The sequence below is a fragment of the Syngnathus floridae genome, chromosome 14 (genome assembly GCF_059516105.1).
Source record: "Syngnathus floridae isolate MCC-2025c chromosome 14, RoL_Sflo_1.0, whole genome shotgun sequence".
NCBI lineage: Eukaryota > Metazoa > Chordata > Actinopteri > Syngnathiformes > Syngnathidae > Syngnathus > Syngnathus floridae.
Window position 1 is genome coordinate 5,944,056 of NC_142426.1, and position 12,623 is coordinate 5,956,678.

Below are 12,623 nucleotides of genomic sequence, written 5' to 3' on the forward strand. Positions count from 1 at the left end.
TCAAATTTGACAGGAAAACACTTTCAGCGAAAAGAAAACATGTAATAAGAAAAAAAAATATGACGTTAGGAGGAAAACAAGGCAATAAAAACTTGTGTGTAACTACCATTTATTTCTCATTTTATGATTTAAAGCGGTGTTTTGCAAAATATTCAGGTAATATTAAGAAAAAAAATGATAATATCATGCAAGATAATATTACCGTTGACATTTTTGGCTTTTGGATAAAAGTAACAGCCACCCAGGGTGAAGCAGTGTATATTGGTAGTGGGGGTGCGGTGGCGCAAGTGACGACGAGAAGCACCCCGATGCCCTTTGGCAGGATGCGTTGTGTTGATGAGGAAACAACAATAAAGGATACGACCGTCAGCGGGCGCCACGTGACGACAGAGCGAGGAAGCCGTAAACTGTCAGGGTTACAATGGAGCGTCACAACACTGCGTCCCTGGTGGAGGGAACCAGACGACACGGTGCATCTCTTGAACCCATTTGAACTCTGTTGCTAGCCAAAACAGCAGCCTAAAGATACCGCTGCACGGCAGCATATCACTTTTTCTAAGTGAAGCCCCCTCAATATAGTGTTTTTGGTATCAAAGTGGCACCAAAGCACTACTTTTGTTGAAACGGCAACATGGTTCCTTAGGACCCAAATGCCACAAGGTGGCGCCAAATCCAAACTAACCTGGCATTGAGTTGAAGGTTGACTGAGGTTATTTTCCCTCATCTTTTTTGTGCTACCCTCCATCTTGTTTTTGTTACTTTTTTTTTGCCAAAAGAGACGGAAGACACTGTCCGGTATTTGTTGCTGATGAGGACACATTGGAGCAATTAGTACAATGAGTCCCCGCCGCCTGTCACAGGCAGTTTTGCGGGTCGCTGCATTTCAGAGTGGTCGGCGCTCCTCCGCCTTTAACCCCTCGCTCTGTTCGCTCACCCGTCGTCGTATGGCCGGAAAAATCTGCAAAACAACACACGGTGTCCCTCACTCTGTCGGGGTTTTTTTTTTTCTTTTTTCTGATCTGACCACTGCGGGTTAACTCGGACGTACGTTTAGAAGCTTGTAAAATGCTGGCTGGCGTAGTTATAGATTGTATTTGTAATGCAGTGTACATTTCAAAGAAATCTCAAAGTGCTAAAACAACGAAAAAAAAGGTTTTGCTCTGACAAGCTTTGGGGGCGGGGGGGGGGTCACGATTTCACTCAACTCTGATGTTGCATGACTCATAAAGTCACATGCAACATGTCGTCCTTGAAGTGTGACCACACACCTTCGCACTTGCCAATCAGTTCCACCAAATCGGTGTCCGGCAAATGCCCAACATCCCGCGTCAGAATCGGGGAGCTCCAGGTGTAGGCGACTGCTCCTTTCTCAAGTGTTGACGTTTCACCTCGTTTCTCTCTGGCTGCACCGAGCAACACCACATGTAATAAGTATTTAGCGCTCGTCCTTGCGGTTAATGAGTGACTACTTTTGTTCTGCCGCTTGTGCCGATTGATTATTCATTTTTGCACAACTGTCACTGAAATGTTTTTCAGCACGAGACTTATTTAACAAGTTCTGTTTTGGACTTTTTGAGACATTGACAAGGTTTCAAGCTCGCTATCACGAGGCAGGATTCTCTGCGAGTTTTGGAGTTTACTGGGAGGTGCTGGGTGAGAAGGAGGAGGAGGAGGTCTTTTCAATTCCTCATTAATTCACTGTGGCCCTTTCAGTTTTTTAAAGCCCGCCCATTGACCATTATCAGTCCTCGGGCCTTAAATACGCCGCTTGCTTTTTGCCTGCGCATACGCAGGCACGCACGTACACTTTGCAGCCACACATCACCATGAGGGAGTTCAAGAGCAAAGCCTTCTGGAGGGCCGTCCTGGCCGAGCTGGTGGGCATGACCCTGTTCATTTTTCTCAGCATCGCGGCGGCCATAGGCAAGCCAGGCGACCCGGGTCAAGAGGTCAAGGTGTCGCTGGCCTTTGGGCTGGCCATTGCCACGCTGGCGCAGAGCCTGGGTCACATCAGCGGCGCCCACCTCAACCCAGCCGTCACGCTGGGTATGCTCGCCAGCTGCCAGATCAGTCTCTTCCGGGCTTTCATGTACATTGTGGCCCAGTTATTGGGCTCCACCCTCGCCAGCGGCATTCTGTACGGTGTACGCCCCGCAGCCAACGACAAGCTGGGCCTCAATGAGGTAAGCGTCGAAAAAAAAAAACCTACTGGAATTAATAAATAGTTCATTTGTTTTGTAATGTGGTTGCAAAAAATTAAAATCATCTGGATCCAGGTGCATTTTTTAAGATGACTCTACACCTCACAAACAAAAATTGTTCAAGTCTAAATCCATGTAAAAATTTGCTAGTTATTTTATTCTAAATAAAATTTTTATTGCAAATGTTGAGTATTAAGTGTTAATGCTACCAGAAGAAAGTAAAAATAAATTGTAACCATAAAAGGAAAAAAAATTATGAAAAAAAGATGTATAATTTTAAATAGAAAAATCCCAAATCTAAAGCTTTTAATAGAAAAAAAAGTTTTCCGTTTATGGGAAAAGAAGTGGTAACGTTAGAGAATAGAGCTATATATTTTACAAGGGTTTTTGTAACCTCGAGAGGCTACGTCAGCATTTTAAAATATAAAAAAATTGAAATTTACAAGGGAAAAATGATGCAACTGTGAGGAAAAATATTTTGATTTTATGCATTTTTTTTAACTTTAAAATTTATAGTTTTACTTGAAGAAAATGGTTTTATTTGAAGTAAATACTGCCAATATTTAAATGGTAAAGTTGCCCTTTTCATAAGACTATGTAAAACAATTACATTTTACAAGGTTTTGTTTTTGGCTACAAGAAAGATGTGCAACCTGTAGCTCTTGGGCCAAATATGGCCCACAAGAGTATTTGATTGGGCCAAGCATGCAGTTGTCCAAACCAGTCAAATCTGTCCTAAATAACAAATTGAGTATAACCTTAGTTCCTCAGTTCTGCTGTTATTCATTAAACCACCTCTGAGTTAAAGTCCCTGCAGCTTGTGCAGCCTCCAGTATCAGCATCTGGCACGGCGAGATAACTGACCACTGCATATGTTCGTAGCAGCAGGAGAAACCAACTAACTGGATCTTGTATTTTTTTTTTTTTTTTTTTCAGCTGGCTGGCATCACCCCCAGCCAGGGCGTGGGCATCGAGCTCCTGGCAACCTTCCAGCTGGTGCTGTGTGTCATTGCCGTGACTGATAAACGCAGGCGTGACGTCACCGGCTCGGCACCCTTGGCCATAGGCCTCTCCGTGTGCCTGGGACATTTGGCGGCGGTGAGTTTGCATCTTGCCGAGGGGAAATAAAAAAGTTGCACGCTGAATTTATTTATTTTTTGTATTTGGGTGCTTCCAGATCAGCTACACGGGTTGCAGTATCAACCCTGCACGCACCTTTGGACCAGCTTTGGTCCTGAATAACTTCACCAACCATTGGGTACGTGAGATATTTTTAATTGGGACTATTTTGTGACACTTTTGAGCCACTGAATTGAGTCGTGATGGAATAAGATCACATGCAAGTCGGGCTGTAATTATTATCTTTGCATTATGTACAATTTTAAACTCGTCATCGGAATCGACCTCACCAATCCACTGCAGGTTGATACGATGACATCAAATCGCACGTTCCACACACGCACGTGATGTCACAAATGAAGCTTTATTTTGATTTGGTTGCACGTGTGACTTCATGTCGTCCCTTGATGTGAGGTGGGATATTGTCTGACATCTTTAACCCAATTGAAAATGAGATATGAAAGATGTATTTTAATTGCTGTCATTACTTTACGCGCGGAACGGAATTGACCTCAGCGAATCCCACCGCAGGTGTTCTGGGTCGGGCCTATGTGCGGCGGCGTGGCGGCAGCCCTCGTTTACGACTTCCTGCTCTCGCCCAAGATGGATGACTTCCCCGATCGGGTAAGGGTGCTGGTGAGCGGCCCCGTGGACGACTACGACGTCAACGGCCCCAACGACGCCTCAGCAGTGGAAATGTCCTCCAAGTAGTGGGCGGAGCATGTGGCTTGCCCTTGTAAAATGGATAAAAAGAAAGCTGATTTAGCGTAATCTCATTTTGGGAGCTGCAAGGGTCTTTGTAGCGCGCTCACACACACATTCACACACGCTTGTACTCGCAGCAATCGTATCAGCGTGTGTTGAAATGTTCTCCCATTATCAGTATTCTGTTATTTTTGTATTCATATATGTGCATTTCTCACTTTTCCCTCTATCATATTGAAGTCACTTTTTTTTAAAAAAATAATAAAACACTCGTTGTTTCACTTAAACTTTTTTTGTTGTTTCTTTAGTAGGTTACGGTTTGTTATTGTGGTTTCCGATGGAGGTGAAAGGGGGCCCCGGCCGGGGGGCTTTCTGGAATACTTCCAGTTGGCAAAACGAATTCATCAATGGCCAGATTAACCCTTTTAGCGGGGCCGGCTCGGGGGAAAATTTTCTCTTGGGGCCTCCCAAGCACTCGGTGCCCAAATAATGAACCGATCATATTCGACCGATGCAGGTTGTCTCAATACTTGAGTGTCATATCTCTCAATGATAAAATGTCTCTTCTGCAGGACTTGAGTGATAGTCAACAGTCGGTTGAACATGTTCATAAATGGCTTATCCTCCTCACCAAGCTTCCTTGAACCAGCTCAGGAAGGCTCCCTTATGATGTCAGAGGATGTGTTCTGGAGCATGGAGGCGTTCCATTCGAACATTTGAAATGAACACAGGGCTCCATAGTAGCTTTGAAAAAATAAGGAATTCAAAAATAAGCCAATGTGCAGATGAGCGCTTAACAACAAAGGCCATTGGGGCGCTCGCTCCGGAACATCCATTGGAAGGAGTTGGAGCGAGCGACTGCTTCCCTGCCCGCAGTGTGCTGGATCTTATACCAAGGGGGTCTGGTTCCACTGGCCAGCCTTTAAAACTGCCTACCCCCAGGGAGGCTTGCTAATAGCTATTCAGTCTCTGAGGATGGTTTGATACCATGGTGATTTTTAGTTCATTTCAAAATAATGACAAATTTACAAACAAAAACTTTGAGTTGGTTACCGCTTTTGTACTTTGATCAAATGCAACGGGCAACCTTCCGACGCAGGGGGGGGGGGTCCTTTTGACAATTCTCAGAAGCCGCTGGCATCCCTCCAGCCCTCCACTGCCAAAGTCCACTGGGTCTTTGGCTTTTATCAATTTTTACATTCATTTTTGTATCTGCTGCTGCTCGAGTATGCCAATTAAAGCATGTTTCTGTCAATTTTTCAGATTTGTACTAAAAAAGTTCAACAGAAGATAAGTTTTTTTAAATTAATTTGGAATTTTCTTTACATTAGTTACATAATGAAAACACAGCATAGCAATTGCTATTTTAAAAAAAAGGCATGGTGCGTTTTATTTTGCCCTTAGTGCCAAAAAATACTAAATGCCCCTTTGACCCCCCCCAAACTACATTGCCCTCTGCCCAAACAAGACAAATGGAGGTTGGTTTCCTTGTCATGAATTCAAAAGGCTTCCTTTCCGTCACACTAGCATGGAACCAATGTGTCAACTTCAAGGCCAGACAGAAAATCTGTGAGAAAAACTCCTAACCAAGCATTTGTGGCTTCCTGTTACCTCTGTGGGTGGCTGGAAGTGTTTGTTTGGGGTTTAGGGTAAGGGTTAGGTTTGGTTTGGTTAGGGTAGGGTTTGGGGTTAGAGTTAGGGTAGTGTGTTGAGTCTGTTATGATACTGGCCAGCCACTATTTACAAGGCCTTACTTTTGCTGGGATTTGGTTTTAGTCAACTCCTGTGTCTTACAGCTACTACTCTGTGCACTCGAAAGGAGTTTTTGTCTCTCTTTAAAAAACAACAATATGAACAAAGACGTCCCGTAAATCTGCAGGTGCATTGTGGTCACTTCCAAACAGTATTTTACAATTGCAGCTGCCCAGTAAAAGTAGACGCAAGCAGCGGAAAAGCAAAAGACCGAGGAAGGCTTTCATCCATTCATGCTGTATACTTTAAGTTACTACTGTTGCCATGACAACAAGACTTTACTGCTGATGATTGCCCTGCTTAATGGGCAGAATATTAACACATCTGTGAAAGTGACAACAGCCAAGAACATTGAAGCAAATGTAACATCTTAACCTTCAAAAAGTCCTGTCGTCAGTAAGTAAGTCATGTTAAGTGTGCAATAAGAGCTAATCATTAAATAACTTTCCAATGACTTTGGGAGCATTTCTCAACACTTGTCATTTCACCACAATATGTGGAAGACTTAACTCATACACTTTGTCACAAATTGTCACCGGTTCTTCTGGATCAACATCGCTGTATGTTTTGTTTCCAGATTTGTTTTGCACTTATGCCCCTTATGGCCGTGATATGACTCAAAACGTCTTCACATGATGTTATATGCCGTGTGACCGCCTAATTCCTTCAGTATGCTCAGTGAGGTTGGAGAAATGTGTTGGCAAACACATTTTGCAGTTTAGCCTTCACCGAAGGCACAATGCTCTTTTTGTTGGCCCGCACTTGTTTTGTCCCAGAGTGTCATTCCGCAAATGATTTGGGCCCTGGGACGGTAGAGCCTGATAATTGCCAGGCCTGGAGAAACATTGGACCGTGTTGGGAGATGCTCTCATTATATGAATCTAGAATAACAATGCAGTGAGAAAACAAAGAGAGAGAGAGAGAGAAAGAGAGAAAGACAGACAGAGAGGAGAGAGAGCAAGCGAGATAATTATTTATAAATTAATTAATTATTGATTATTAATGAATCAATTCTAATTAATTAGACAAAACATTATAAATATCCGAGATGATTTTTCATGTTAGGGCCCCCTGGTGGAGATGTGGTGCATGTTCCATTTAAAAACAAAAAACAAAGCTGGTCAAACTTGAGAAAGGCGGCCTGATCTCACTCGCCAGAGAACATTTTCTGAAAAGGAGGAATATTTTCCCCTCTAATAGTCCAATCTTACTCGTGTGTAATTCTGCCTAATGCTTTTTTTCCCATCTTGCAATATACCGATTTTATGCTCATTGGATTGTAATATTTTTCAAATGTTCTACTTAAAATGTTTATTCAGATTTTCTCTAGCAGGTTCACTACTTGTAAAATTTACATTTTCTTTCTTTTAATACCTTTTTCGCTGAATTTCAATTTCCTGTAAAAAACTCTGGTCTATTCACTTCCACTAAAACTTTATTGCATCTGGATTTTATTTTCACGAATTGTTTAGTTATTTCTTTCCAAGTAATATTACACATTTTTATTTGTCATTTTTTTCTAAGTAATATTATAATATTTCATTTGAGACATAGTCCCCCCCCCCCCCCCTCCGCTCTCCCACGTGTTCAAAGTACCAATGAATTCCTAACTGTGACCCACCAGTACTGACAATAATATTTTTTAAAAAGAAAATTAATAATAATTGCATGACTAATGTAAAGAGATAAGCAAGCCGATTGATTGAACAATGAGGATTCGATCTGGATAAAATCAAATGTTTGCAAGAGAACGTGTTTTATTTTGCTGCCACCGTGTGGTCAAAAATGTCACCATGATATTTTGCCGAATGTGTTTTACTGTGCATCTCCAACAAGGTTAAGAACCACAGCTTTAAGGTCAAAGAAAGAAAAACAGGCTGTAGAAACAAGTCTCCACTAGATGGCGATCAAGGACAAGGAACTGTGTGAGCAAGCACTCACTTTTTTAATTTGGGGCAAAAAAAAAACCCTCTAATCTATCTGAAAAGTGCAGCAGACGGAAATGGGAATCATAAGCAATGAAACAAATAAAAAGCGTGTGTGTGTGTGTGTGTGTGTGTGTGCGTGTGCGTGTGCGTGTGTGTGTCTTAATGACTAAGTGCAGCTTTTAAGTTTGCTTTATGTAAATGTAAGGTGGCAGCAGCAGCCGCTTTGGCATTACAAAAGGGCACCTGAGTGCTTTTGCTAAAAGGCTGCAATGATGAATATTAATATATAATATATGAATATCACGCGGCGCACCTGATGTTCATTTTGTTTTTTCCCCCTCCAATAATTTCCACTGAAAGACATAAAATTTATTTTTCAAAAACACAAAGTAAATTGGGACAATAATAATGTTGGAGCCAATTTTGTTTCCTTGGCTTAAATTCTTATTTTTGTTTAAGATTTGCTGGCCTTAGGCCATGGACTTTTATTTGACAAAGCCTTTGGTCACCTGGTTGATCACCTGATCAGGTAAAGATGGCTGCTTCCACTTGGTAGTCAGTGTCAGCCAGTCTCAGTTAGACAAAGAAAGAAGATAGTCGTGATATAGTTTGTTACCGCTTCAAACTACTTCAAGCCTGCTCCAAGCTTGTATTTTTCTGGAACTTGAAAACTTTGGACTTAGAAAACAAACTTTAGTTTAGTTCTTGGAACCCTTTATTTTGAAACCGTAGTTGGTTTACAAACAATTTGGATTTGCACCTCCCTTGCCTTGCCTGCCTGCCTGCCTGCCATTGCCTCACTCCCTGCTTGCCTCCATTTTGGACATTCTACCTCCATCTTCAAAAAAGGTATGAGCAACAGCTGTACACAGTGTTTTAAGATGACCGTGTGACAAGAACTATACTCAATAATGTTAGGTCTGTCAGTCATACAAAGAGAGGACAAAGAAGTTTTTATCAGCAAGGTGAGCAAGACTTTACAACAAAACTCAACAAGGGCTCATGAAATTTGCAACATGTTTATGGCTTTAATTAAAGGACACACAATTGCCTCTCTCTCTCTCTCTCGCTCTCTCGCTCTCTCGCCCTCTCTCTCCCTCGCCCTCTCTCTCCCTCGCCCTCTCTCTCCTTCGCCCTCTCCCTCTCGCACACACATACACACACACAAGAGTGCCAATGAGTGTGTTAAAAGTAAAAGCAAAATTCAAACAATAACTGAAATAACACCAAACTGTTCAAATGTTATAAATAAAGTTAAACAAACAGAAAACACAAGCATTATAAAACCATTTTCTGTACCAAACAACTACAAAAAAACAAAACAATGAAAACAACAACAACCGTATTCTTCATAAAGAATTTGCCCAAATAAACGACCCAACTTTGTATTTCCGGTTTCCAGCTGTTGTCCAAATCCGGTTGCCTGGCAACCACATCAACTCCCTGATGTACCGCCACCGCCTCATTTTTGTGAAAGCTGGTTTAAGCTCCAAAATGTAGCTGACAACTTCCCTGGAAGCACTTTTCACTTGAAAGGACGTCATTAAGAGCTCATTTTAGGAGGAGACTTATGATAAAGGACCCCCCCCCACCCCACCCAGAGGCAGCGATTCCCTAAATCCTCTTTTCAGCCGCTTGAGTTAAAGTGTCGCTGTCAGCAGCACCTGCATGCACACGCACACAAACACACACACTCACACACCTGGCTTTAAATACATCCATTTGCAAATGTATTATTCATGCAGCCCGACAAGCACTTAATGTATTTTTGCCTGATATTTAATGCATTGCGCTCCAGCAGCATGCTGAGACATGTTGTGTAATAATAGCTCGCCTACATGTCATCAAACGTCTCACACGCTGCAAATATTCCCAGAAAAACGTGAGCATCCCAAAAAGATCAGGCAAGACTCGTTTTAAAGTGTGGATTAATAAAATGCAAGCAAACACTTTCAAATGGAGCAGCTTGCATACAGCGGGTTTTTCCGCCTCACAGTTAGGAGGGTGTGGGTTTGATTCCACCTCTGGCCCTCCCCGTGTGGAGTTTGCATGTTCTCCCCGTGCCTGAGTGGGTTTTCTCCAGGCACTTTGGTTTCCTCCCACATCTCAAAACCATGCTTGGTAGGCCGATTGAGCACTCCAAATTGCCCCTAGGTGAGAGCGGGAGTGCGTATGGTTGTTCATCTCTGTGTGCCCTGTGATTGGCTGGCAACCGGTTCAGGGTGTCCCCCGCCTACTGCCCGATGATAGCTGGGATTGGCTCCAGCACACCCGTGACCCCCGTGGGTACAAGCGGTACAGAAAATGGATAGATCGACCTTATTCCTACGCCGTTTCAGTCGGGATGCTTAAAATAAGTACGCTTGCAAAAGTCATCAACCCCAACCTGACTTTTATTTGCTATTGTGGTGAATTGTCTTTGGTGCTCAGCTGGTCCTCAGGAACACGAGGTGGCAGTTGGCTGGCTCGGGGAAGGAAAACTTCAGTGACACATGGCTGATTGGGAAAAATATTTTATTCAACGGAAAAATGCCCAGAAAAATGTCAAGTGCGCGCCCCGAGTCTTCCCGTCGTCCCCCTTTTATACCGGTTGATACGTAGCTCACTCCTCTGTCCGGTAAACCTTATATGGTTTTCCTAGGATGTTTTTATGAGTACATGCACCTGCATCCTGTGTCTTCTGGTCGACATTCCTGGAGCCAAGGCCGACATCTTGTACGAGATTCTGCTATCTCGTAGCCTTGACCAGTGTCTGACCTAATACAAAAATAAGGCCTCAACAATAAGAGTAAGAGAATAAGAACAGAATGAGAGTACACTGATGAAAATATAATACAAGGCAAGTTGTTGTTGCACGTATTTGCCAGCACGCTATGTGATGAGCGACGGTGTCAAGGCAGCATCGAGCGACTCGCGTTGTTGCACCCTGCGGGAGGTATCTCATCTCATCGCGGGACTCGTCTAATGACAAAGCCCACCGCCCACCGTTTGTGATCTGAGCGTCTGCTGAGACGATTGCCGTAATTACGGCAATTTGTCCCGCGCGCGACGGGCTGGCCCTGCAGGAGGTCATAGAAAAGCGCGTCTGCGTCCTTCATGAGCGAATTTGAGTGTTTGGCTCACTAGGCTAGCGTTGGCTTGAGTTTGTTTGTGGCTCCGGATGTCGCGAGTCTCATTTATATTTTTGTGCGTCGATGCGGTTTGTTTTGCCCTGGCCAAAAAACCTGCTGCGTTAATCTGTGCAGAAATTATCTATGCCCGTATCTGGGGGTTTTTTTTCGGTGGGGGGGGCATCTATGTTTTTTGTTTTTTTTTGGTGTGATTTTTGTGATGTTTTTATGACTACGTGTTTTTAATATGGACTTTTTTTATGTGCTTTTCTGTGGATTTCATTTTTTTCTGTCTTATTTATGTGTGATTTTATGTTTTTCATCAGGGTTTTTGTGTGTGATTTGCTTTTATGTCTCCACCATTTGCAAATCATTTACGACTGTAGCGTTCTAAAGAAGAAAAAAAAAGAGCTGGCGTTATCCTTCCAAGCAGTCACCACTCATCCTTCATTCCACGACGATCAATTAATATTTACCAAAATGTATCCTGCAAAAATAGCAGATGCTTTCTTTAACCTATCCCCTCTCGCTTTGCTTTCAAATATCACGGATCTGACGAGAAGGTATGCCCCCCCCCCCCCCCCCTCTACCATCCCCTCGAAGGAACAGCAGCGTGGGATTAAAAGCGACACGCAAGATGAGAGCGCCGCTCAGCAGGCCCGCAGGGGCATCTCGCTCTTTTCACGGCACTGCTGCTTCTTTTGCACCCAAACATGTTTACGTTGCAGAAAGAGAAAAAGAAACCAGCAGCACCGCTACTAAAACCGTTCAAATTGATATTAGCGCCAAGTGGCAATAAACAAAAACCTGGATTGTGGTTATTTATAAAACATCTCTTAATATCATTAAACAGTGTGTCAACAAAAACAAGATGATGACATTTTTCAAATATTTTGGGACATGAATATAGCAGCTGACTCAAACTCAGTGACATCATCAAACAACATTATCAGCACAAGGTGATGGGCGGCCTATAATTGATGGTTCGCCCGGCCGGGGCCAATAAGTAGGTCAAGGCGGTGTCCCAATACTTTAGTCCCCCCCCCCCCCCCCCCACTTCCTTTGCTGGATCGACACTGAAAGAAGCGCCTGCCTGGCGCTTTTCTTTTTTCTACCTCTCCTGAGAAGCTGCAGGAAGGCAGACAAATCAAAACAGCGGAAAAGGGAAAAAGTTGTCAGTTGTTGGCGGAATGTGGAGATGCATTTTGAAGACGTACAGAGTTTCCTCATTAAAAAGGCATCTGCCTGACAAACAGCTGCCGTGCCGTCCATCATCTTCGCCTTGGCTCCGCTGGAACGTGTCTTCATTACGTCCGCCAGCGCCCGAGACGTCACTCTCGTCGCCGTCAAAAGCCATTTTTTGCAAAACAAGCGGCAGATGCCGCTGCAACAGACGCTGCCGCGGCCTCCTTCGAAGACGCTTCAAAGCTTGGCGAGCACTCCGACGACTTTTAGATAGATGGATGGATTAGGTAGGTGGGTAGATGGACAGATGGATAGATAGATGGGGGGCCTTGTGGAGGGTGTTGATGGTTATGATCAGATCAGGATTTTTTTTTCGTGGCTATTCATTTGATTTTCATTATAGCTCAATTCAAAATAGTTTGAGAAAAGCAATAGCAAACGCCCCGAACTTGTTCTTTGACCGCTTCGGGATCCACTGAGAAACATCGCTGCTGTTCACTGCAGTCATGGACAAAATACATTTTTGTTTATCTCCCTGCGGCGCCTTTTCCACGTATGACGAGCTGATGTTTACTCTTAATCAAAACGCGTTTGCAAAAAAAAAAAAATAGCACACAAGCCCG

The 12,623-nt window shown here is 43.4% G+C and overlaps 1 protein-coding gene and 1 long non-coding RNA gene across 2 annotated transcripts; one reads left to right on the top strand and one right to left on the bottom strand.

Moving 5' to 3' along the window:
• On the bottom strand, nt 1–1,134 carry LOC148387269 (uncharacterized). The gene is made up of 3 exons (XR_015862656.1): nt 1,049–1,134; nt 683–958; nt 1–445 (listed from the first exon to the last, which is right to left on the bottom strand). It is a non-coding gene; the product is annotated as an uncharacterized LOC148387269 (long non-coding RNA).
• A 144-nt stretch (nt 1,135–1,278) lies between these two features.
• Nucleotides 1,279–4,312, top strand: aqp1a.1 (aquaporin 1 (Colton blood group) a, tandem duplicate 1). Its single transcript, XM_088396808.1, has 4 exons — nt 1,279–2,183; nt 3,138–3,299; nt 3,379–3,459; nt 3,852–4,312. Exons 1-4 carry the CDS (start codon nt 1,827–1,829, stop codon nt 4,029–4,031), a joined length of 780 nt encoding a protein of 259 aa, XP_088252934.1. The 5' UTR covers nt 1,279–1,826; the 3' UTR covers nt 4,032–4,312.
• Nucleotides 4,313–12,623: the final 8,311 nt, after the last annotated feature.